Consider the following 26,741-nt stretch of genomic DNA (forward strand, 5'->3'; position numbering starts at 1 on the left):
GCCCTGGCGCTGACCCGGGGCGGCCTCCCCGCGGGCCCGGCTGCTCCTCCTGCCCGGGCTGCCGGGCCCGGCCTCCGCGGGCGCTGCCTGGAGAGGCCTTGGGGCGCAGAAGAGCCACTGAGCAAATGCGCCTTTGCTTTTAGTCGGTCTTCAGTGCCCGAAGCTGCTTGAAACTGCTTTTACAGCGCTGCCTTACGCTTGCACGTAGTAACTGGATTTTTCTCGCCACAACCTTTATTGTAGGCTTACGCCAAATTTTCTGGTGCTCCCCTGACAGTGAATACTATCAGTAACGCCTGGAGAGCTCCCAAAGGTACCTTCTCTGCACCTCTCATTCTTTTAGTTGTAGCCGTGTTACACACACGGGTTCCGCTTCCTGCCTTGTTTCTGCGTTTGGTTTGGTGTTCACCTGCTTTCAGAACACGTGAATGAAGGAATTCACAGCAACAAGTGCGATGAATTTGTGGTAACAAAGCGGTGTAAGACATAAAAGTCCTTCAAAGGACACTTTATTAAAGCGTGTGTGGGTGAAGCAGCAGTCAGCCAGCAGAGCAGCGGTGCCAAGTACGTGCCTGTTTCTGTCAGGCTGTCTAAACTGATGGTGCTCTGAAGGCAAGTTTTTAAGCTTTTTGTGCTTTCCATATTAATAATGATAGTAACTGGACTTGCGTATGGAAATAATGTTCTTTAATTACGCATGATGTGATGGGCTGGTGCAGCTGGAATGCGAGCCCCTCAGAGTGTAGCTTGCAGTAGCTGGGACGCTGCGTGAGGGGTTGGCTCAGGGCGACTGAACAACCTAGTTGAAGATAAGGTATCAGAGAGGGCTTCTTCATGTTAAGGGCTTCTGCTCCTTGTTTTTCTGTTGGCTCAGCATTTCAGTTACTTCCTTGGGGTATTCCAGAGAGGTAAAATCACTGCAGGGTTCAAGTAGTTTATGCTTGCCACTTCATCAGTTTAGACATTACTGTATCCATGCAGAAGTTGCACCTCTGAGTCTTGCTGTTCAGTGTGTTGTTTTTGGCTAGAAGAAAATAGCAGGAAATAGCTGCATATACTTCCCAAAAATTCGGTGACTTTCTTCATAGCCAAAATACATAAGATGCATTTAAAAAAAAAATCCCAAGTAGTAAGCCTTACTTATAATTGTTACTTTAATAGTATGTAGCAGCACAGTTGTGCTAAGCGTATTGTGGGAGTTAATATTGTAAAAGTGCTATAAGATAGTCCCTGTTAATAGAGATTTTATGCTCTGCAGCCTTTGATCCTGTAATGTGATGAGTAAAGGCTAGCAGTATGCTGGCAGAAGGGAATAATTTGATTTTGGAGTAGGTTCAGAGGGCAGTTCAACTGAGTTGGAATTTTTGTCTTAAGATGAACATCTGAAATCCAGACAAGTGGCCTGGTTCTCAAAGCATCAGATATCTAGAAAAAGGCATTGACTTCAGTCTGATTTGATCTGGGCCCTTTTTAATGGATTGTTATTAGTGAAGGCCACAACACACCAGGGTGTATTTGTGATGTTGGTGGAACTCCACTGTTATGTAAACTTTCCTTTATACATACATCTTAGGAAGATCAGAGTATGCTATGGAGAAAAGGAAAGTAGATCAAGTGACTGACTGCTTTCTAGTTGTGCTAAAGCTCATCCATGTAAATTGTTGCCTGCATTATTTATGCCTTCCAGGAGATGTACCAGTCCTGGTATCAGAAGACATTGTTATTTCTCAGCCAGCAAAAATACTAAACTTCTTGAGAAAGCAGGTGGGTCTCTTTCAAAAGATTTGTTTTCTCTGCCTTGTAGTGACTCCACATGTCCCCTGTATACAATTGATAAAGGCTTCTGAAAACCTGAAACTCAGTTCAGATCCAGTGTTTTCCTGTTTTTTATACCTGCCCTCCAAAACAAAATGATGGATGACAGATTACTGTTTGAAAGTTTGATTGTTAGTCATGTGAGAGATTTAAAAATAGGCACAAGAAAGCTGTTAATTGTAAAGGACAACAAACTGGCCTTAGTTGAGCAGTTTGTCATTGAGCACCCTTCTCTTAGTTTTTAGTCATAACTTTTAATGTCATTATGACTTTGCAGATCTAGGATATCACAGTTTGGGAAACGTGGTTTTAACTGATTAAATGGGCAATCGTCTCTCAGTGCCACCAGTTTTTTTTAATCTACTTAGTTTTTCTGTAGCTTGTAGCATGAAAATGTCTGCAAACATTCCTTGATGCACATCACGTTATTGTGTATCCAACTCATGCTTGCCTTTTTGCAGATCTCTTAATGTTCTATTTACAAGAGAGTAAAGCTATATGATTTCTTCTTTTCACAAAGCATAAAGATGTCTAGTAAAGCATGGCATTATCTTTTTATTTCTTAAGATGGCCCTCCGGCCCACTAGTCTGCTTTTACAGTAGGTACTCAGTTGCTGCCTAGTCAAGAATATGTTCTGATGAGTGCTGTGTTAGTAAAACTTAAAATCATTGTGGGGATAAAAATAGAATCTGAAAACTCTGCTTTTGAGATGGGATTTTAGTCAGTTGTTTTAAAATTCAGAAGTTTCAAAGCCACTTGAATATGAAAGATTTCTTATACTGGGAAAAAACCCCACCTCTTTGAGTTTGAAGTACAATAATAATCTGCTTGCTTTTCAGATATTTAAAAATAAGGGTCAGCACTGACCATTTGTTTCTAAACTAATGAAGTGAATATCCTCTTTCCTCAAAAAAAACAACCTTAGCAGCCGTTTTAATGTACCTTAAAGGTTCCAGTGTAAGAATGAGAAGTTCAAACAGCTGTCGCTGCACTAATTTAGCTGTGCATTTGGTCCCTTATACTGTTAGCATCCAGTTTCTAAACTTTTAGAGTGGTAATTAAAAGCACAGGATGGGAATGCTTGCCTTTTTAATGCCTACACCAGCTGAAGTGCCAGATGCTTCTTCAAAAATAAAGATGGGGACTTACCAGGGGTTTGCTACAGCCCTAAATACTGAAAAATTACCTCTCTGTCACTGGACAGTTGCTTGGAAAGTAACGGGAAGGAGACACAAGAGTTATTTTGGGCACAGGAGGGCCCCAAAATCTAAGAATGGGAAAGTGGAAAAGGGAGATGGAAGGAGGTTTAACATAGTTGGATGGAAGAAGTAAAGAAATTTCAGTGAATGCGTGATTTTTGTTCCGCAAAATGTTGTTATATTTACTGACTTGATAGCTGTGAAGTTTGAAGCATTTTCAGGTTGCAGGTTGTAGTGAGGTGGGTGTTGGCCTCTTCTCCCTAGTGACCAGTGATAGGACAAGAGGAAATGGGGTCAAGTTGTGCTAGGGAAGGTTCAGGTTGGATATTAGGAAAAATTTCTTCACAGAAAGAGTGATGAGGCATTGGAAAAGGCTGCCCAGGGAGGTGGTGGAGGCACCGTCCATGGAGGTGTTAAACAAACAGGTAGACATGGTGTTTCAGTAGATGGTTTAGTAGTTAGGGGTTGTAGCATGGATGGTTAGACGTGGTGATCTTGAAGGTCTTTTCCAACCTTGGTGATTCTATGATTCTGTTTTTGGGGGAAGTTCTATGTTACACTATTTGTAGTAGGTGTTGTTTTTTTTAATTCATAGAAATATAATGCTGATTATGAATTGTCTGCAAAGCAAGGAGCTGATACACTTGCATATATTGCACTACTTGAAGAGAAACTGCTTCCTGCTCTGGTAAGTAGTGGGAAATACTTTATAACTGTCAGAATTTTTGGAAATGAATGCTACAAGAGGTGCCAAATATGAGAGATTAAAGTCTCTCAGCCGCAGTCCTGGCTGGAATGCATTTGCTTCATTAGGCCAATTGTGGAAATTGTGCCTAGCAGGCTGTGAAAAGGAAATAAGTGTGTTTTTGTGGGGTATGAGGCTATAATAATGGATTTATGAAAGACATTTTAAAAGGGCACCTATGAATGTTTTTTGTTTAGATACTTTTTGTGAAACATTATCCTGAAAACAGCTTATTCTGACCTGTTTGTTTCATTTGATTCTTTTGAAAAAGCTTCGAGTAAAATGTGCATGTATGACGTGGGGTGCACAACTGTGGAAGTCTTTTGAACTGTTCAGTTAGAACTTTTGAGAAATTAAAATACCCATCAGAAGTTTCATTTTTCAATTCTAAATAACACATGTCTAGATGCCTCTACCAATTTAAAATAAGTACGTTAGAGCTATAAATATCCCCAGACATTGGATCTCTTTTATGACTTTGGCTTTAGTTTGTACAGGAAAAATATGATGGTCAGATGATGTCATAAGCTGGCCTCTTCACCTGACCCCCAAGGTTTCAAGTTCATAATTTCATAACATCTTTTATTTTAAGATGTAGATAAAAGAAAAATAAATTCTAAAAGTTCAAACCTGATCCTGTGTGTCTGCAGCTTTTGTGGTGTTTTTTCTGAGAACAGCATGTGTGTATTGGGTGTGTGTCTATGTACATAGACATAAATAAATGTGAGCGTGTATGTAATTTTATGCACGTGTATGTAGGTCTATGTAATTTCTTTGTAGTTTTTCCAAGGTGGGAGGGAACTGTTGCCTTAATTATATACTTCTACACTCAAAAGGATTAGGATGATCCTTTATGGAGCCTGATTGCTTATATTCCAGTAATTCCTGGTGCGGCTGCTTGTCTGACAAGAGATCTTACACATCAAACTTGTAAGAGATGTCTACTATTCTTACACAAATTCCAGTCATATTCTTCCTTGTGTTGATACAGCTGCACACTTTCTGGGTTGAGGCTGAAAATTACTGCAGTGTGACCAAGCCGTGGTTTGCCTCAAGGATTTCCTTCCCATTGAGTTTGTATTTGCCTGGAAAGATGTCCAGGGAAGCGCTGAACAGGATCTTGCTGACCAGGGGAGGGCCTCCACTCTATAGTCTCACTGAAGTGGAAGCACAGGTATGTGTAGTGTACTGAAGAATTTGTAAGTTGATGCTGTCAAAGACAAGAACTGAAACAGTCCAGCATGCTGTCAGATGATGAACAGTGCTGTGCATACTAGTCTTGCTACACATAGGGCTCTTAGACAGTCTTGTGTCTCATCAGATATACAGGGATGCCAAGGAGTGCCTAAATCTCCTGTCGAAGAGATTGGGAACATCTCAGTTTTTCTTTGGAGAGACGTGAGTTTGATTTTTTTTTTTTTTTAAATTACTAATAAAACAGGTATCACATGACTCCGAACACTTAAAATTTTTTTTCTTTAACTTGTCAAAATGCTGAAAGTGCTGCATGTCAGTTTCATGTCTCACACTCTGCTTTTCAGATAAATGAAAGAGCGAAAAGGGCACAAATGAGATCTTTCCACTAAAGCAATGTAGTGTCTCCCTTATTTTTCCATAGAGGCAGATGCTGACCTCAGCTGCCAAGCATCTTTCATTTGCATAATGAGTAGCACTAAAGAATGCTTTTTCTAGCCACTGATTGTCACCCACAGTGCTTATATGTAGAAAACAATGCTTCAGGGCTGACGTGTTACCACTGCCTTCAGGGGAGGAGGGTGTAGGTCTGGGAACACTGTGTGTGCCAAGCAGGAAGCAGGTACTGCCAACAACCTAGTGCCAATATCTTAAAAAGGATTACCTGTTCCTTTAGCCACCAAAGTTGGATTGCTTCACATGGGAGGATCCCTGGACCTTTAGCATACAGCTTGGCTTTTGTGGTGCCAGAAATGTGTTTTCAAGAGTCATGTTCATCAGCATGTGAAAGCATGGCTGGAATGTAATGCTGAAGTTCCGATTTCAGCTTGCCAGCTGTCTGTAGTTCAGAGATGCTGAAATAAATCAGTAGTTTGCACAAAGCATTTACCAGATTGATACAAAAAGATGGAATGCCAGAAGAGCTGACTGTGCTCTGTCCAGAGTTGTGTTTAATATGCACAGAAAATGGTTTTGTTGTAAAGGCTCCATGTCTTGCTTCAGTCACTTTTTTGTTTTGTTTTTTAACTCTTCAGGCCTACTACCTTGGATGCCTTTGTATTTGGTTTCCTTGCACCAATTTATAAAGTATGCTTCCCTAGAGTACAACTACAAGAGCATTTGAAACAGCTTTCCAATCTGTGTCGATTCTGTGATAATATTTTGACTTGCTACTTCAGGTTAACTGTCTCAGGTAAGCTGTGTTTCTTTTCCCCTTTTTGCCACATATAGTCTTGTTTGAATTAGGACTCCAGGTCTCTGAACCAAGGCAGAATTACACTTTATGTAGTCTATGCTGGAGCTTCTGTGGGGAAATGAAGTGGAGAAACTTGCAAAGTTGTGCAGAAAAGATTGCAAATCAAAAGCTAGGATTGATACTCAGTTTTAGGGTCTGTCATGCGTTGGCAAAATGCACCTGTATCTGTGTGAAGGCTTATGCTTAGTGCTTCTGTTTTTCTCACATGGAATGGCTTTTCCACTTAAATTCTTCTTGGGATAAAAATACTGCATGAACTGTTTCTCCAATGTGGGTTTAATTTTTGAGGATTTAAAAGCTTTTGTAAATTCCTTTTCACTCTCCATCTTTCTGCCTTCACTCTCCAGGCCATTCTCCGGCTGGACAGGATACAGCAGATGCTAATCTGCAGAAACTCACACAGCTTGTAAATAAGGAATCCAACTTGATTGAAAAGGTTACTTTTGCTTCAGTCTCTAATTTTCCTGCTTCATTGTGGTTTGTTCACAGATATTCTTGTATGGCAACTGCAACTGTCCAATGGACATTTCATTTTAATTGCTTATTTTCCATTGAGTTACTATGTGTAGGAAGGCAGGAAAAATATTGTGTCATTTGAAATGAATAATTAATGAAGCCTTGTATTTAAGAAGTACTTCTATTACATTCTAAGAATATTGTCTTGTGAGTGCACATACCAAAAGAAGAAATGGTGTCTTGTTGCAAGTGTACATTCCAGCAAAGGAGGGGGCAAATATATTGGTCCAAACTCAGAAACAGTCCTGCAGGTTCAGACTGATCAGAAGCTCTTTGTGCTCTCACTTGAATGCTATTGTCACTAAGCTACAGACACTGTTTTTCCTGCTTGTTCTATGTCTAGCTTTTATTTCTTTATACTCTTCATTTTCAAGGCTGTCACTCAGAACCTATCAAAACCTATTCAACTGATGTGAAAAATACTTGTGAAGAATTAGTCTTCTGATGCAGACAGAACGCTTTACCTAGAAGAGTAGAAGGCACTTGCTTCTTCCTGAAAAAGATCAGTGTGTGAAATAGATCATTAATTATGACTAGCCTCTGTAGTGTTAGGTATTGATCAAATCTTGTCTTCATTATGTTGGAGTGTGGCTGTCAAAGTTGTAAACAATGGTGTACAAAGACATTTGACAGGTATGATTTAGGTAAAGCTGATCCTACCTTGAGGAAACAAATGGACTAGACAACTTCTGGAGGTCTCACCTATGCTGTGTTCAGTGATTCCATTTATTCAGTAGTAACTAGACTCTTTTGGTACCACATTCTGCACAGGGCATTAGATTGATTTCCTATGAAAATGTAAAATCTTTATATTTGGAGATTGATTTTAGCCTGTTTTTGTTAAAATCTTACCAAAAGTTCTTTGATAAATACTTTCAGAAATCTGTAACTACTGTAAATTCACACAACACCTCAAGAATATTTCTAAAATGAGTAAGATTTGTTCTTGGAAGGTGCTGACCATGCAAAAGCACCCATTGGTGTTAGCAGTTTGGCTTTCAGTCTGCTTTCTAGCAGTGTTTGGTTATTGTACAAAATGGAAACTTTGACCTCTTAGAAGAAGTTAGCAATGTTGCTTTCTTCAGAAATCTTGAGGAAGTTATTTGAGCAGGAGCACACCTGTTTGGCCAGGGTTTGATGCATCAGATGCTGATAGAATTAATAGTTGCTGTAACACAAGCAGTTATGTGGGAGTAGATAGGAGCCAAGGCATTGGTTTTGTCTGGGTCTGAAATAATAGAGTAAAAAAAGTACCCCAGACCAGCATTAATGACACATAGACTAATAATATAATCTATATTCTGCCGTTTGCCAGATCCGGCTCTCATTATTTCTCTGCAGATGGACGACAACCTTCGTAAGAGTCCTCAGCATCCCCCTCGAAAGCTAACAACTCTCAAGCTGGCTGCAGGTGGAGAAGAAAGCAATCCTTTGAATCGTTTGTCACCTTGACAGCTTTTGTTGCCCATACACGTGTTTGCCTTCAACTCTTCTGAGCGTCACAGTAAATTTTTTCACATGAATGTCATTTTGCAAGGGAAGAGTCTGCTAATGGGTACAAGTAGGGAAGAAGTACAGCTTTACAATCTTCTACTTACCTATTCTTGTAAGAAATTGCGTAGTTCAGGCTGACCACACACTAAGCTGAGGCTAAAGTAAACAAGAGGCTTATTGCTGCAGATCTTAAAGTGATTTTGCACAGCATATTTTTGCCATTAGCCTAGCAGAAGTGTTGACCAAAAGTTAAAATTCCACTTATGGAATGTTCACCGCTATTTTATTATGTGGCTTTTGATTTTACTGTAATCATGTTACTATATGTGAGTGGGTATACTTTTGTGTGTCTGATGATTACAAAGTCCAGTTGCAAAGTTGGTGAAAAGACTGGGTACAAAATGAAATGGCAATTAAGAAACAAAAAGCTATGTGAGCAAGTTAAGTATTTTCTATTGTACTTTTGTGAACACTCTTGGGTGTTGCATTTTGAGGTTGCTTGTAGTTTTGAAAGCTTGTCATGTTGTACTTTGAGGCAGATTGTTGAGAAGTGTGTGTGCTGCGGGGAGTACAGTGATGCACAATTCTATAATTTCACAGGTGAAACAGGCTTAACCTGTGCACAGGGTAATACCCCAGTGCTGCAAAACTGTCAAATCAAAATCACTGAGGACTGGTATTGAGATGGAGAGGTTTGATTGGCTCCTCTCAGGGCAAGAGACTTGACTAGCAAGGACTCTGTAGCTCTGGACTGAAAGGAACTGATTTGGGCTTTGTGAGAGAGCTGATGTAGGCTTTTAAATTTATGGCAGATGCTTCTTAATTTGTCAATTTTTTTTAAAAGCTCTACAGTTAATTTGAAAACTAAAATAAAGTCCAAATTTTTTGGTTTTGACAGTCTAGTTCAGAGTTCTTTTGTCTCTGAGAACTGTAATACATCACAGTGCATATTTCTTCTGTTTAATTAAGGAGCTTATATCTCATTATGTTTCCTATTAGTACAGCCTTGCTGGTTCTAGAGACCCAAGCATTCTGTTACAAGGGAGGTGCTGATTGTCTATGGGCAATGTCAACAGAATGAGTCAAGGAGATTGGCCAGAATGGCCATGCTGGGGATACAGAATTCCGATGGCTGTGTGTATCGGATGACTGCTATATTTTTTTCCTTTTTTCTGGTCAAATAGAAAAAGTCTTCTTCCCTTCACCTACTAGTCACATTTGAGATAAATTATTTCCTATTTATACAGAGAAGACTGTAGATTGTGTACATATTGTACTTCCAGACTCAATATGTAAGAATGTAATATCTTTAACATTTCTTAACTATAATGGAAATGTTTGGTTTCTAATGAGCACTTTAAAATAATGTTTAAGCTTCATGCTCACACTAGAGTATTTGTTTAAGTGATTTGAAATTATCTAGCTCATATTCATAATAATTGTATAAACTGACAGTCCACTACGTGTAAAAGTAAGTCAAATATTTAAAATTTTTACTGCCTGTGTCTTCATGAGGTTTAAATGAGATCGAGTCACATGGCTTTTCAAAGTCTTTACTTTATAAACATGACTATGGAGATTATGCCTTAGTTTGCTGCTTTTGTGAATATGTATGCTCAGTCTTTAAAATCTCCTTTGTAAGAAGGTCATTGTTCCAAGATTAAAATTTTGAATTTTTAGTGGAGTTTTGTAGTGTTTTTCACTGAAATTATGCCAGATTTTTTGAACATGTTAATTTTGCCTTGTGAAAAGGTTTATATTGTCCATAAAAAAAAAAGAAATAAAACCTTCTGACTGCTAGACCAAGAAATTGAAACGATTTAGCATATCCATGAGGTCTAATTTTAAATTTTAATAGTAACTCTCAGTACCAATCCTTTCTTTCAGCACAGCAGCTTCTAGGAAGGGACAAATAGGGAAGCACAGGTTTTCTAATTTTACTGAACTTGAGCCTTGGGATTTGTGACTACAAAATTTTGACAGACCAGTGCCCAAGTAACTTCATTCACTGGGTGACAGAGGACAACAGGGCTAGGCATTCCAGCAAACATTCCCTGCAGTGGTGCACACCATCCCATACAACCAGAGAGGTTGCTCAGCCATATGCTCCCTTTCTTTTTTTACTATTTTATGCAAGGCAAATTCAAAACCATACTGCTTAATGTATGAAGTGTCACCTCTGGCCTGACGGCTCAGACTTGCCAGTTGGTTTGCTAGCATTTTTGTGTGCATGAATTTTGAAACTGAGCAGTTAGCAGTGCCATTCATCTCCTTCGATACCTAATTGCAGTGTGAATTGAGTCCTGAAAAAGTGATTGCTGAATGTGGAAGAAGCATTAGCTACCTACTTCAGAATGAAAACCTTTGGTGGTGACTGGATTGTCCTCCACTGCCTGGAGTTGCAGGTGGTCTGCAAACAGAAAGGGTCTGCTATTCTGGCCAAGCAGCAGTGGTACAGCCGTGAATCCCTAGTCTGCAACCTGCTTCCTGTGCAGAGCAGCTGGCTGTTGTACATGTTGCAACTCTGCAGCTGCAAAACACTGTGCTTGATGTGTACACACCTACAACACGTGAGTGCAGGATATACCCCTGGGTATCTGTTGCCTTGCTGCTTCTAGAGCAGCTGGTGAACCCTCTCCCTGCCCTCCCCCTGGAAGATGATGGCTTGGAGCAGATTCTTACCTCTAGGGCAACTCATCCAGCCTGACAGGCTTTCCCTTGGGGAGAAGACTGCCAATTGTAGGTGGGGTGAACCTCTCCAGAAGGTTGCAAATGTAACACCCTTGCTCCCAGGCAGTGTTGTGGTGAAAGCTAGGTGTGTAGGCTAGCCCCTATCCTTAGGGCTGTTCTGTGTCTTCCTGTCAGCTGGTTGTTGGAACACTTATATTCCTCAGGAAATAGGATTCAAAATGTTATTAATTAATTGCTACAAATACAGTCTATTAACATTGCCAAGACACCTTTAAAATGTTTTTTTTCCTCTCTATGAAAATACTGTTACATTAGGCTTTTATATACACTTACAAACTAGAGAAGTCACTTTTGCTAATGTAGCTTAGCACTCCATTAAGAAACACACCCAGTTGTATTTGATTCCTGGTTAGAATGTTTTCCAGACTCACTTGAGTAGGTTTCCTCTCTTGCATGGTATTATTCTTGGCACTGCAGAAGGAACCATTCATAGTGCTTTTTTTTTTTTTCATGAAGGCAGAGCAGCTTTTTACACTAGCCTGACAAACTGTGCTGTAGCTGGAATCTGTCTGGTCTGCGCTCTTGGCAACAAGTTGTCCAATCCTCAGCATCCTTAAAGACCATGTTGACTAACAAGACATAAAAAAGTGTACAGTTTCATAGTACCAATGTTCAGTTTCACAAATAATTTCAGTCTGTTATTAGCGGTTAGCCTGACTGAGCAAAATACTCCATAATTCTGCTCGTTGCTAACCAGTGCCAAAAAGGTGATGGATTTTGATGCACTTGGTAGAGCACTGTTGCAGGATCAGGCTGTTCAGCATGGCAGGTGGTACTACAGAGCCACATAGAGAGTCAAGCTGGTTAAATGCCAAAGCACACAGCCCAGAGCTTTACACTGGGCATCTGGCCACTGTCCTCATTCAGCCCTATCTGTGCCAGTGAAAAAGCCATTCCTCCACCTGGCAGGTCCAGGCATTTTAGCCACCATGGATGCTCTGGCCCACATTGTCAGGAGCTGCCAGGTGTGTGCCTGCAGAGCAGCACTTCTAAGCATCATTGTGCATCATTTTAAGCTCATTATGCATTTTGCCCCTGAAGCGGGTGAGAGAGCTCCCAGGGGTGCAGCTTTTGTATGCAGAGTTTGGGAGTGCTAGTTCCTGCTGGAAGAGATGGGAGGCACCTGAGATAGGCAGCTTTCTGGGTGAGCAGCTGTTCCCCTGGCCCAGCCACTTGCCAGGCATATGCCCATATGATGCCTGGCACACAGGCCTCCCAGCAGCACTGTCATTCTGCATCTCTGTGAGACCCAGCCATAGAGGAATGGTGATGATGTGGGGCTCAATGCCCTTGTAGTACCTCGTGTCCTGATCTGGGCAGGAGGGCAGAGGCCAACCCCTACTCACTGTACTGGTCTCCTTGCACTGGGAGACATGCCCAGTAATGGGCAAAGCTGGGGGCAGCCAATTCTGGAGCAGAGCTCTCTGTTAAAGGGAGCTGCTAGGAATGCAGGCAAGTTTTTGCACCACCTCCAGGATGCATTAACGAAGGGAAGAAGGAGGTCCAGTGTTCCCTGTATGTCACTGGTTTGCTGTTTCTGCCTGTAGCAGAGCTCCCAGGTACAGGTCCCAGATCTCAAGAGAAATCGTATCAGGTTGGAATGAGAAGCTGGGAAGGAGAAGGAAGGGTTTAACAAGAGAAAGGCATCAGGACCATCTGCTTTCACCTTCATGACCTGTTTTCTGAGAGATTTATCGGTGTTACTGTACTTGGGACAGTGAAAGACTGCTTCACTGGCCTCAATGTGCTGCTCTTACAGGCAAAAGGTGGGAAGAACCCAAGGAATTGCTGCAGGTTTTGAAAAATGGAGAAAAAAAATACTGGTAATGTGCTAGACCAGCCTGCCTCAGTGCAAGCCTGAGCGAGCAAGGCTGACCGAGTTTCATTAAAAGCTCAGCTGAGACCAGGAATGGTTGGTGAGACAACTTCATTTCCACAGAAGCAAGACTTCGCAGTAAATCAGCCTATGGCACAAGGCTGTTCCTCAGCACATTCAGCTTCCTTTTGCTCATTCCCTCATTAAAGCCTCATGGGTTTTTTCCATCATGACTGTCAATGTTCCAAATTTTCACTAGTGCTGCATGTGGGGGTCTATTGATGATTTACTGTAATCAAAATACAGAATGTTCTTGGTTCTTCCGTGAAACCCAGAGAACAGAGACATTGCATGCCTGGGGTATCAAACAGGCTCATTAAGCAGACACAGTCCCTGTGTGAGCATTTAGTGCTAAGCTCAAATTTGCCAAGCCATTTTGACAAGGGTGGCTGGGCAGCCTGCCATTTCACACAAACACCTCAAGGTTTTTGTTTCCAGGACTGCAGAGGTGAAAAAGGGAGAGCACATGCAAGGAAGTCTGAGTATCTGCAAAGCTACAACTTACCCAATGCCACCTGCATGTGATGGGGCTGGGAGGCCAGTTTTGTGTGTACTGTCAGCGGTGAATGATCATTCACCAGTTGCTGCCAGATGATTTACTGTTGGCACAAAAGCAATTGTGCAGGTGGTAGAAATGGCCATGCTGGGAGCTGCCCTTTGCTATTTGGGAAGTAGGCTGTTGACTTTACTGTGCTGCAAACAGCTTACCCATGTCTGTCCTCTCATCCTCTATGCATCCCCCTGTTGACTTCCACATAACTGTTAATCTCCTACCTATGTTCTTGCAGGGTTTTGGCAACTGCAATTGTTGCTAATTTAAGCAAGTATTTAAAACAAATATGGGGGATTTCCTTTTTTTCTATGCATTTTAGTTGTTTTTATTTTAAACCTTAAGTCTCCTTCTCCAATCTTTTTCCATTCCTGCCATCAGTTACTTCAACTTGTATTTAAACTGGACTAGAATGCCACAGCATTGAAGAGTCAGATGCTGAAGGGAAAGTCTTTAGGCTTTCATGGGGGAGTCCAAGTATGGGGTGTTTTTGTACTCTCAGAATCATTAGAAGCACAAAAAACCCCAAGACAACAAACAGACAAACAAACAAAACCAACAAAAACACCTCCCCAAAACCCCAAACCACTATTTTCCTAACTGTTAAAAGGCAAGACCAGTATCTGATTAAATTGGGCTGCGTATATCCAGGTCAGGATATCCCAGCAAGTTTTGCTCTTAGTTGTGACAACATTGAGAGAAATCTGTAGAAATTTCCCCAGTAGTATATTCCACTGCTCAGCAGCAGCTGTGGGGGAGAGGCAGGGCTGCAGCACCTTCATGGCCAGTGACGTGTTCTGCCAAAACTGTTCCTGTTCAAAAATGAAAAATTTTTGAACCTATATATTTGCCAAAAATTGTACTGTTTTGGATAGGAAATATTGCTCATACCCAGGTAGGATTTTGGAGATGGGTGGAGTGACCTAATGGATATAGAAGAGGAACAAATTCACATGGAATAGCTGATACTCTGAGATTATGTGGGAGAGGGATTCCAGCTCTTTGCTCTGAATTATAGAAAGTGAGAATTCTTTTTGACTGTTCCACAAGCTCTACGCAAGTGCCTGAGCCAGTGGATTAGTAGCTTTTCTGCAGTGGGCAGAGATACTTATTTTTCCAAAAAAAGCTTTGAAAAGTCCTGCTTCTTCAGGGCAGGATATGAAAAACTCAGAAATCCCCTGACTTCCATGGGGCAAGAAAGCAGTTTCCCATCTGTACTATCTGCTTCCTTAGCAGTTCACAAGGATTATTCTGTTTGACTTGTGTCCTTATTTAAGCTGAGCCAGGCAGCTTTCTTCACAGAGGGAAGACTAAGTGTTGAAATGGTGTTAGCAATTGGTGGCACCCACTGTTGAGCACATAGCAACGGAGTGACATGCTCAGGAGGACTGAAGCAGGCAGAATGCTTACTTTTTTTTCCTGAAGAATATTTTGCAGTACCTGCTAAATGCCACCTCCAGCAATGGGGAGATCTTTAGAGCAATCTCTAAGGGCTCTGTGCTGTTCGCAGCTCTGTCCAGTAGACACCAAATGCCACCAAAGAGTCCAGAGAGAACAAGGTCAGCTTGTCCCCCAGTGAAAGACAGTGGGAAGTGTAGCACATTACCCACATATCTTGTAATATTACCAGCTCAGTTTTCTCTGAGGTCGTTCTTAGGTCACATCCATGTACACATAGGTCAGTTTGGTGTAGAAGGCCCTCAGCTTAGGTTGGCATGTCTTGATGCTGGCATTGTGCCAGTTCACTCTCCAGCAACCTCACCAGCCTGAGGAAGAGTGAACCTAAAGTTGCCAGCTGCTCATGTAATTGCTTACCCGTTTTGATTTGGGAAGTTCCAACATGTGTTAGGATGCTCCCATCACTGCTCTTGCAGCTTTTGCTCTGGGATTTAAGGAACAGTTGACAGTAGGACACCAGACAAATATGGATGTCCTATCTCCGTCTTTGGGCATCAGAAATTGACCCTTAGCCATGACAAGCACTAATGCACAGCTTGACTGAGAGAAGCAGGGATATCAGTGACAGACAAGTGGGGGCCTAAATCTCTTTTAATAACCTGGAGTCCATGGCAATCTTAGAGCCTTTTGTGTAATGGTCAGTGTAGACTTTGTTAAGAGTATTTGCCCACTGTGTTTCCTCTTTTATCAAGATGGAGAGAGTCCTCTGTACTGACTATTGCCAAGTGCTGCTTTGCTGGGTTTCTAAGTGGGCTGGGTTCCTGGAAGGAGGCTCCTGGATGCTGGCTGATTCATCTCGTTGCAGGAGAGGTGGGTGTTCCTGAGAAATAATGAGGAGCTGGTTTCCAGAGCCGTGTTAAAGCACATGCCAAGTTTCTAAAGTGATTTGGAAAACCTTTGAAGAGTATGAGTTTACTGTTTTATCTGGCAGAGTAAAGGAAGATTTCCTTACCTCCTTCACAGTAAGGGCATGTGTTTGTAGAAAAGTCACGCCTGCATCCATGTAAGACTGTGCTTTCCACTCAAGTTTCTAACTCACTGTGCTGGCACCCAAAATTCTTTCATGCCTGTTTGTTTCTTGTGCCTGGCAAAGCTTGGAAAAAAAAATAAAAATCAATTTTGAGAGGTGATTGGTTCACCATTTGAGTTTAAAATGTTCACTGACATAGAGGGAAGTGTCTTATTTCCTGTACCATAACATATACACTTGGAGAAAGAAACATTAAGTGCCAGAATGACATCTGCTCTCTGAATTGTAAGCCTATATGAAGAGTTTTCAAAAACTTTAGACCCTGCATTGTTTCACTGCACCTACTGCTCCGTTAAAGCATTATTGAAATTGTGTAGTGCCTCAAAGAGGATGGTGCAGAACAAAACCAGACCAAATTCATACCAAAGACCATTTAAATGAAATAAAATAGACCATACTCCTAGAAGTTATCCACAGGATACAAACCATTTAATTTTCATTAAGAAATTAGCTGCTTGTTCTTAATAATAATGATATCCTTTGCATTCTGTTTCAGGCTATTTAGTGTGGTCTGGTGTTTTAATAAATTCATGTATTTCTTGTGTATTTCCAGCTTTAGTAACACTTCCTTCAGTTGCAGGTTTACCAGATGTATCCCTGGGGCTTGGTTTGAGATAATTCCTACAAAAAATGCAGGTAACTCAACATATGAAAGTAACACACCCTGGAAATAATTTATGCAGAGTCAATTTAAATTTATATAGATGCATTTAATTTGCTTACTTGTTTCTTCAATCTACATCTGATGGCAGATACATTAACTTGCCTCTGTTTCTCCCCTTTTATGTTTTTACAAAATCTGGTGCACTTTTGCAGAAGCCTCCAGTGCAGTCACAGGTCAAACATCAACACTGCATAGCTGAGATAGCTTGACCTGGCAAAAGCAGTTGCACTGCTTGTTCTCCTCTGCTCTTCATTATTTTTCAGGACCTTCCCACTTAGCTGGTAGCTGAATTCTGCAAGAAGTTCCTGATAACTTCAGGTACATCACGGGAAGGTACCCTACAGTGCCTGGAGTATTTTGGAAGGACCATGGGATATTTTCCTAGGCTCTCCTGTTACCATGTGAATGAAAATATAGTGATTTTTAAAATTATTTTTATTTTATTTTATTTTTTTTCCCAAAGGGAGGCACTTCTCCTTAACTCTGAGAACAAGATGACACAAGTTCTGACATCAGTAGTGAGGCACAAACCTTGAGGAAATTTTTTCAAAAGGGACAATATTATTTCTTGGATCCATAGCTTACAATATTATCCTTACAAAAAGGAATGTGCTTAGGATTTACCTACATAGTTTCTAATTATGTTTTAGTATAAGCTCACTAATGCACTTTTGCCCTGAAGCAATCAAAGAAGTCTTTAATGCATAGTTATGTCTATCTGAGCCACAGAGCTGTAGGCTGGGCAAGGTGACAAGGTTTTCCAAAGGCTGGCCTCTGTATCTCCCAGCCTGATGTGCAGCTGCATCACCTCTGGAGACTGACCACCAAGGTGCCCCTGGACAGCTGAGTTGCTGATGGGATTACTTTATCTGTTCATCAATGGTGAAAGCAAATAAGTTATTTTTCCGCTCACGGTATTAACTCCACATAAGATACAAGAAGCAAAGAATGCCACTGAACGGGGAGACTGGTGTCAAAGAGAGACTTGATACAGCAAGCAGCATGTCCGCAAATACAAAGAAAGGATCCTGCATGAGGACCTGTAGCATGTTCATCACTTAAGAGTCAGAACAGCCTGTAATGGCATTGCCTGTCTTTTCCATGGTATGTGATTGCACCTCATGCTGAAAGTGTACTCTCTTTCAGACACTTCAGCACAAGACAAAGGTACATACATATCCTGTGAAGGATAATTGAAATTTTGGTTTATTTCTCAAGAAAGCTGTCAAGTAGATATTCTAAACCATATTCTCTGTTTGTTGAACTAACACGGTAATATTTTTTATCCCAGAACATTTAATGATAAGAAGTACCTGGGGCTTTTGACGAAATGATTCAAATAAGGAAAGAATTATTTGATAGAAGCATTTTTTCTTCTTACAGCATAATGATTTAATGTTAGACCATGAATGAATTTTGTTTTCCTTTTTTTCCAAACCTCTTATTTCATCAAAAACTGAACACAGTTGCAGCTTCTAATATTTTCTCTGCCCTAGGAGTCAAGTGTATAAGGCAAAACTGTTTTTTTCTTGAAGGTATTTTAAAGTATTTAAGGCTTTGGAAAGAAGAGCAGAACTTAAGTTGCTGTGGAAGTGACAAACCTGATGAGGCCTTGTCACAACAACTAGTCTCAATTCTTGTCAAGTTTTGAGCAGAGCAAACGCAGATTTTCCAAGGAAACAAAATGCTGGCTGCTGCAATACAAACAGTAAATGCACTTCAATTCTGTCCAGATTCCAGGAGTCAAGTTCTCAGCCATGTTAAAATTCAATACTCATTAAACAAAGATCTACTGTAGTATTTAATGAGGCCAGCTGATCTGGCCCGAGGTTGTGTCCTAAAAGTGAGCTGGAGTGCCACTTTGTTACACTACTGGCTGAGAAAAATTACTGTTTTTTCCCCCCCTCCTGCACCAATAAGCCTATAAACAACCAGTTTACCATCTAAAGGACACTTTGTAGCTACTATCAGCTCTGGCTTATTCTAAAAGATGCAGCATAAACGTTATGTTAGTAACCCTGTTTGCAACCTAGAACTGGTTGCACCACTTCTCTCCAAATTTCAGATTTGAAACTACATTTTTGGCATGGATGCTCTTAGCTACTGGCATTTATTTAATATGCAATATTTTTCCACTGTGTCAATATTCCTACAAACTAATGAAATAAAGCATATACCTTTTATTTCCTAAGTCATCCTGATTTATGAGCAGATTTGTTTGGACTATTAAATGACTTATTATGCTGATTTTAACAGCATAATTAATCTCTTTCACATTTTCTGATATTGAGAGGAAACTATGAAAGTATTTCACCTGCAAAGAAGGGCATGCTACTCAGATCTTCCACTTTGGACAAGTAGGAAATAAAACTACTAGACTTCACATTCTACTGACTGTTAATCTCTGCTGATGCACATCTCATGCTGAACTTGAAAAATAAACAGAAACAAATACACGTAGGAATCATAGAACAATGACAGACCTTCTTCTTGGCCTTATACTTCAGGTGTGGTTAAAGAAATGGGGTCCCAGGTTTCCTTATCAATTCAAGCTTTATAAATACTGACCAGCATCTCTCTCACATTGTCTTGCTCAAAGAAAGAGGAGATGTATGAAGTTAAACTGTCATTGGCCTAAAGCAAATAAACCTGTTCAGTTGCCCCAGAGAAACCCTATGAAAATAAAATCCTCCCATTACTTCTCCCTCTGTGCTAATAGATCAGCATTAACAGAAATGCACTCCAGATCCAGTACCTCTCAGCAGCAACTTCTGTAAGAGCCTTTTCCATCTGCGGGGTGAAATGAAACTGAAGATTTATTTTGCTAGTCACCAGTATTGGTAAATAACCTAACATGAAAATTAAAGTATCTGCTCTAAACATGGGACTCTTTTGTCTATGTCAGCTCTTTAGCTGTGATCTTAGATACTGTGCAGCATAAGGTAATGAGTTCATAAAACTGTATTTCCTTAGGCATTTCCCCCATACTCACCACTGGCATAATTAATGCAGTTGGCAGGGAGTAGAGGGAGCTGATTATGCTTAACCTCTACAAATATTTGCAGCATGCAGGTTACTTACTCCTGTTTGAACTGCTTGTAAAACTTGGTTAGCAAACCATCTGTTCCTAGTGTTTTCCCAGGGTGCAAATGGGATGCATGAAAAACAGACTGTTTTGCTTACTGTAAACCAGATACCACAATGGAGATCAGGCTCCAATTTCCTTTAGTGGCTTCAGAGTCTTTAAATTTGCATCACTAAAACACATGATGCCAGTAACATGCATGCAAAAAGCATTAAAGCAGAAAAACTAAGGTTGCTCATTAAAGCTGATGTTTCTGCTCATGTGTAACAATTGGAGAACACAATTTTAGACCCACTCATTGTTGTGTTCTTCCAAGAAAAGATATTACAGAAGTTTCTATGAAAAAGAGATGTTTTAGAGACCTCATTGGTTAAAATGAAAGGCTCCACCTGAGCAGACACTTTGTGTTCTGTGGCACCACTTACAGCCCCTTGCACCATAGTAGCATCCTGGGTGTGCTTGTTATAAATCCCTTTGAGAAGACAAAAAAGGTGTCCAGTGTTCAGATGTGTGTCTGGCTCAGCATAAGCAGTGCTGTGACTGCTGCTGCAGTGTCCAGATGTGCCTACAGCTGGAGGGGAGCATGCTGTGCTGGGGACAAGGCAGTCCCACTCAGAACTAGCCCCAGAGAGATGTTTGTAATAGGACACCCAAGCCAGTGGAGAAAGGGAAGAAGGGGCACTTGGGAGGCATGGCAGCCTTCTACGTTGTCTTCATGGGGGGACCACTCCCTGCAGGGTCATTTCAAGGGAACGAACCCAAGTCCTGGGCATGGCCTGCAGCTGGAGCAGGAGCCCTGTGGTACCACCCTGCCTGCTCTGGCCACTCTGGATCACTCTCTTCGTTCCTTTGCCTAGGCTTGAGGTTATGGTCTGCAGCCTCCTAGGCCAGTATGGCCAGACTCTGCCATACAGCACCACCACAGTCTTGGTTGGAAGGGTTGCTGCAGGTTTCCTCATCCCTCCTCACTCAGAGCAGGACTGTTGCTAAGTTGGACTGGGCTGTGTCCAGCTAAGTTAGAAAAAACCTCCAAGGAGGTGGCTCCATAACATCTCTCATGAGCCAATCTAGTTCTGCACTGTAGCCTGGTAGAGAAGACTCTCCTAGCATGCTATTTGAACCCCAATAGGAAGACCATTTTGGGTGTTAACCTTTCTCTGTTGAGTTTCCCATGGAAGGCTGAAATTCACTGCTGCGTTTTCTTTTCACTCCACAACCTACACACACATACAAACCAACTGCAAGCAAAAACCCTATCCAAAGCAACACCTCAAGTGTTGCAGGGTATGTGGGTGTATATAAGCAATTTCTCTCTTGAAAAGATCATCAGTGTAGGCCTTTCCCAGAACCTTTTCAGGGTTTGATAGGCAGTGCAGGATGTTGAAGAGAAGAGAGGGTGAGCTGAGGATTTTATTTTAGCTGATAACCCTACATTTGGAATCTCTACACAACAAGTACTAAAATCCTGGTTTAAGTGGCACGTAATCAGAGCATTGATGAGTCTCCACAATGCTGGGAGGACCTGGGAGTTATACATATGGTAAAATATTCAGCACAGCAGCTTATTTGAGGGTGTAACATATGCCAAGTGAGATGACATCAGATCTCAAGAATCTACATTGCACGTTGTTGAGCTGATAACCATGACAGTTCTGAAAAGTGGGAGGAAAAGGATAAATGGAGTTTTGAGCAGAGGGTGGCAAATGAATTTCAACAACTGGAATATATCAGAAGAAAAAAGTTTACTTGGTGAAACGAGGGAACTTGAGTAACTGAGGAGGAGTCTCTACTCTCAGGGTGACAGAAAATTGCAGATATCTAGAGTAAGGGTTGATCAGTGTTGCAGAGACAGAGCTGTGTGTTTAATTGGCTTGTTTTCAGTGAACACAGATCTCATTTCTTATCATTAGCATGAGTAACCTTTTCAAGAACGGAACATTTAATAATAATAACTTGTTGAAGTTACTATAGATTTCTGTAATGATCTGCTGACGCCTAGAACAATATAAGCCCTAAGCTATGTTCTACAACGAAGCATTTTCCGGTTTTGCTGGCTTATTGTCTTCAACATGGAGAATTTGGCATTGCAACTGCAGTAGTGATGGTAATAACTTTCACTGAAGTGTATCCAAGTATATGATATGCTACATAACACTCCTTCACCTACCGCTGGGTGTGAAATAAAGGGATTGTTCAAGTGCATGAGGTAATTATTTAAATCAGATTTGAACACGGAATGAAAAATCATTCTGTAGCCAACAGAAACAGCATGGAAAGTTTACAGAGGCAGATGACAACTGCCTGAATTGGAATCCAGCCAGTAAACCCAAGCAAACATTCTGATGCAAAAGCTGTACTAGGCACTCACTCCTACAGAGACAAAGGCTGAAATGGGAACAATGGTGAGGACTTCTGTTTCGTGCCTCATGACAAAGATAGCATCACTTGCAGGTCACCCCCATCATGCTTTTTGAGGTTGGACTTTGCTTACTCAGCCAGTGTCACCACAAGTTGCAGCATGTTAAGTCTTCCTTGGAGGTCTCTCACCCAAATACTGTCCGGCTTCATTTTCAAGAGATGGCAAGTGATGGGGTGGTTGCTATTGATATAAGTATTAGTAACTCACACAGATGCATTCCAGCTTAAGTGTTTTGAAACTTTAGCAGATCCCAGTCTGGAGAGAGGTCAGGTGGAGGCACTGCCCAAGAAAGTCTGTGTGTGGCAGGAATGGCTGAGCTTGCATGTGACTCGCTGGCTGGAAGCCAGCACAGAGCTCCCCAGGCAGCCTTGCTTCGTTGCTTACTAAACACACTGAGCTTCTCCTTTTGCTGGAGCAGCTCTGGCAGGTGAGAGGGAACCTATTGCAGAACCATTTCAAACTGAGGCTCTCACTCAAATGCTCAGCAGGCCAGACCATCTGGGAACCTTGGACATCCTTTGACATAATGGTCCTCACATTACTCCCTGGAAATACAAGAAACAAGATGAACCTGGACATTCCTCCCACTGAAATGCTGAACATAACTATGACCATGCAGATTCACATACTGGCTTCATAACAACAGTGTGACTCCCACACAGTGAAACTTCTGGGCTAGCATATGTCCAGCCTGTTGGACATATGAGATCATGCTGAGCGCACAGTAAGATCCTTCCTAACGTGGGCTTTTAAGCACTGCTGCCTCTTAGATATTATCTCAACTTCATCTCATCTCTGCTCTAATTTTCATCTCCCATTGATAGTGAAGACATCTAAATGCCCCCCGTGGTGCCCCCCAGCCATTATTCATGGCCCTGGAAATGCCATATCACCCTCTCAGTGTGGCTGGGAGCCACAAGACACACACCACATACAGTGTGGAGCTGAGGTATGGTTAAGTGACTGGAAGGGAGAGGATGACCAAGGCTCATGCTTAATTATAGGCTGGGGCTGCGCACACGTCTGCACCCCAGGCTGTGAGATACTGAGTCCTTTCAGTGCAGATCCAGGCCCCCCAGCCACTGCACACCAGCACACCTCTACAAGATCAAGCCTCCTGTTTTTATGGCTGTTCCACCACAGATGTGGCCAGCCCTCCCTGCCTCACAGCACCTCAAAACTAACATTATAGGCTCTCACAAACTGGCCACTAAAATGCACTAGGTTTCACACATTTTTGCACACCTCCTGGGAAATAAAAGCAGCTGCTGTGACCCTTTTCTCTGCTCCATTGGCTTCCCAGTTTGATTCCCTGCTTCTAGAAATGTTCGCTTCAGGCAAATGGAAAAGAAGAGATCATCTGATAGATGGCACAGAGACAGGAAAAAAACAAATACGAAAGGCAAGGTTCATGCTCTGACCAAGAGCACTGCCTTCCCTGTGACTGCTGGTGATGTCCCCAGGGCCTCTGAGCATGCAGAGAGAGCACTGCAATGTCACCTCTTCTCCTTAGGTGCAGCATGTCTCTCTGACTAGAACCAGATTAAAGATTAATCGTTTTCTGAGCTGTTCACCCAAGCAGTGACCTAGCTGCCTACTGAACTCTGCTGGTCTGCGCCCAGAATGTAAACTGCCCACTGCAGGGCTCTGCTCCATGGTCTGGATGGCCCACTGGTGTCAGAGAGGCAAGGGTAACAATGTGACTTGCAGGTGGATGCGTTTCATGGATCACCTGGTTGGGAGTTTAGGCAAATTTTAATTCACTTCATTATCTGCAGCAATTGTTGTTCTGACCAACTGAGCAGGAATCTTCATCCTCCCAAGGCAACACTTCTGCTGGGAGATCAAACAGGAGGTCTGTCACCCCTTTTCCATGCAGACTGAGAAATGTCCATGAGCCTAGTGATTTTTGGTCTGCAGCATCAGCAAGCAGTTCACACTCTTGGCACATACATGCAGGAGCCTGGCTCAAACTCACTTGATGATAACTGTGCTCTTGTGGGAAATTATAAAGCCCACTGGTGTGATTTAGAGGCACCCCAGCCTACGGACTCAAAAAAGCAAGGAAAAGGTGCAATAAAGAAACTAGTGGAAGAATTTATCATCATGTGGAAAGACAACTTCTTGAGGGCTACAGAAACTGTATTCCTAGTGCAGCCCTTTGGAAACAAGAGGTAATTTAGAGCAATTAGAAGTTATGTTTGTACTGCTTTTCTTAAGCTCATGTCACCCACTCATGTAAAAAGAACAACTGATGCCACACCTGACGCTGACAGTGCCTGGCTTTCCAGGGGTCCCTGGAAAATATTTTTAATTCCTTGTTGTCCAACCAGTGTCTTCTTCAGCCTGCTGCAGAACTCTCCACAGGGGGGTTCTGGAGGCCATCCTATTCGCAGTGGTCTGCCCCATTCTGTGAGCAGGAGAGGGGCTCAGCTATGGGATGAGTTGTTTACATCAGGCAACCTTTTCCCTCCGGGTGGAGACAGTGACCAATTTTGGGGTGGTGGGTTTTTCTTGGTTTTGGTTGTTTTGGTTTTTTTTCTTTTCTTTTTCAAGTGGTACTGGGGAAAAAATATTGCTGTTATGACTGCATTTCTGCCACTCTGAAAAATCAGATATGCCATCTGAGCAGGGCTAATTATTATATAAACACTCGGAGTTTTCAGATAAAAACATCTTTTGCTTCCTCCTAAACAAAACCACTCAGCTGTGTCCTTGCCACAGGCAGGAACATAAAATTTCTCAAACAACAGCAGTTTTAAAAATTTTGAAAAGTTAACACTAACTGAAAAGGCAAAGTGTTTTCATATGGTGATCTTAAGTGTATGTCTTTGCATTTAAGTCCTTATAATTTCTCTGACAGAAATATAGGCCAGTATTCATCAGGACAAGTCTGTCTTTCCAGTCTAGGTAACCTGATGGGAATCTGAATTAAGAAAAGTAAAACACACTTTTTTTTTTTTTTTTTCTTTTTTTCCCCCAGGTCAGGTCTGTGTTGGACACCATTGCAGAGAGTTAATAAATTGCAGAACTAATGAGTCCTTCAGCATCAAAGGAAGATGGGGTCTTGCCCTACCTGGTTGTTACTACAGAGACTTGCAGCAGCCCAATCCCTGCACCCAGCATAGTCCTCCATCCCCAACCCAGAGCTCTCCATCCCCTCCTACAGCAGAGGTGCTCTGATTCAGTTGCCAGGAAATTCCCCAGAAGCAGCAGGGTTTGTCCTGCTGCTCATCATTGTGCAGGACACAGTAGGGTCTGAGGATCAGTGCTATGGCAATTTTGCTGCCTGCTCCTACAAAACTGTCCTAGGACTTCACGTGAGTCATAATTCAAGTAGTAAAGAGTAAAACTTATTGCAAATTCAGTGTGCTGATCATGACCAACTGTGCATTTAAAATATAAGTAGATGGAGAAAACCTCCATATTTACTTCTAATTACTTTTCCTGTTGTTAAAACCCTCCATAGGCATCTAAATTAGAAGAGATGGTGAGAAATACGAGAGTTGAGATTTTACAAGTCATAAAAAGCCTCACAAATCAACACAGCTCTATGATAACCTTTTCCATCTACCTCAGCATTTAATGTTTATCACCTCTTGAGCTAACCAGCTGCTCCATGCCCCACAGTTTGGAAGCTGCTATTATAAGACACATATATAGCTATGTACAGTTTCACCCACCAGGGACTGTGTGCTACTCTGTTACTCTTAGGATTCACATCGGTTCTCTGTGCTGTCCTTCATTTGACAGTACTGCATCTAAAGAGCTTCTCCAGTATGAAATAGGCCAAAAAATAGTATGAAAGTGTTGTCATGTACTCAAGATGCCTTGAAAAAGGGAATCCATGCCATTTCAGCTGGAATTTTCTCTTGGCATTGCTTCTTGAGTAGATGAAGACCCAAATAAGACACCTGAGCAAAGTCTATAGCAGTTCCACATTTATTCCCACCTCAACCAAGTAATCAGCTACCTTTTTGTTTCATCTGCTGTCACATGCAGGTTTTACATCACCTGCAGCATCTCTGAGCTTCTTCCTTGGAGGTGATACAAGGGCTAAGGCTGATATTGTAAACTAAGTGATACCTTTCAAGACCCTCCTTATTTCAGTCCTAACTTGGTAGAATATGAAGAGATCTGAGCAATCCTCTAGGATCCAAGCACTTCACAAAGAATGAGAAGCTGGTGATGAGTCCCTGTGGTAGTAGCATTAAGGCACCATTGAAATAGCAGTTAATATTGATAACTGCTGACTGTGCAGATTCCACCCTCCTCTAATCTACTCAGCCTTTCTGCTCGAAGAGGTGTAATGCAGAGAAGAGGCTCAAGCCTGACAGCTGTGGGTGGTTAGCTTTCATGGTCTGGTCTTCACACTTAGGCCAGGCTGAGACACCCCAGGCTTGGTTTTTCAAAACAGATAGTCCTTCTCTCCATCTAGCCTCAGAAATCCACTTCCCCTACAGGAGATGGTTGTCCTTCATACGGTGAGCTGATCTTCCTTTTGCTTCTCAAGATCCAGACCTATTTCCTGGCTCTGCACCAGAGTGGACATAGCTGGACTACACTGAAGTGACAGTGTGCAGCAGGAGTGATTTCCAGATCACTAAGCTCCCTCTGATGTGGCACCTCTTGGCAGCTTAAACCCAGACTAAAGCACAGACACCTCACTCAGCTAGGACTGGGGTCTCA

General features: G+C 41.8%; 1 protein-coding gene across 1 annotated transcript in view; it reads left to right on the plus strand.

Moving 5' to 3' along the window:
- The window catches only part of MTX3 (metaxin 3), an 18,164-nt gene extending 9,987 nt beyond the window's left edge, over positions 1-8,177 (plus strand). The window contains 8 exon segments of the mRNA XM_010005420.1: positions 186-313; positions 1,688-1,764; positions 3,611-3,703; positions 4,752-4,934; positions 5,082-5,158; positions 5,989-6,146; positions 6,557-6,645; positions 8,067-8,177. Coding sequence (XP_010003722.1) covers positions 186-313; positions 1,688-1,764; positions 3,611-3,703; positions 4,752-4,934; positions 5,082-5,158; positions 5,989-6,146; positions 6,557-6,645; positions 8,067-8,177 — 916 coding nt within the window.
- The last annotated feature ends 18,564 nt before the right edge of the window (positions 8,178-26,741 follow it).

This window comes from Chaetura pelagica, unplaced genomic scaffold, assembly GCF_000747805.2.
Source record: "Chaetura pelagica isolate M959 unplaced genomic scaffold, ChaPel_1.0 scaffold37, whole genome shotgun sequence".
In the NCBI taxonomy this organism is placed as follows: Eukaryota; Metazoa; Chordata; class Aves; order Apodiformes; family Apodidae; genus Chaetura; species Chaetura pelagica.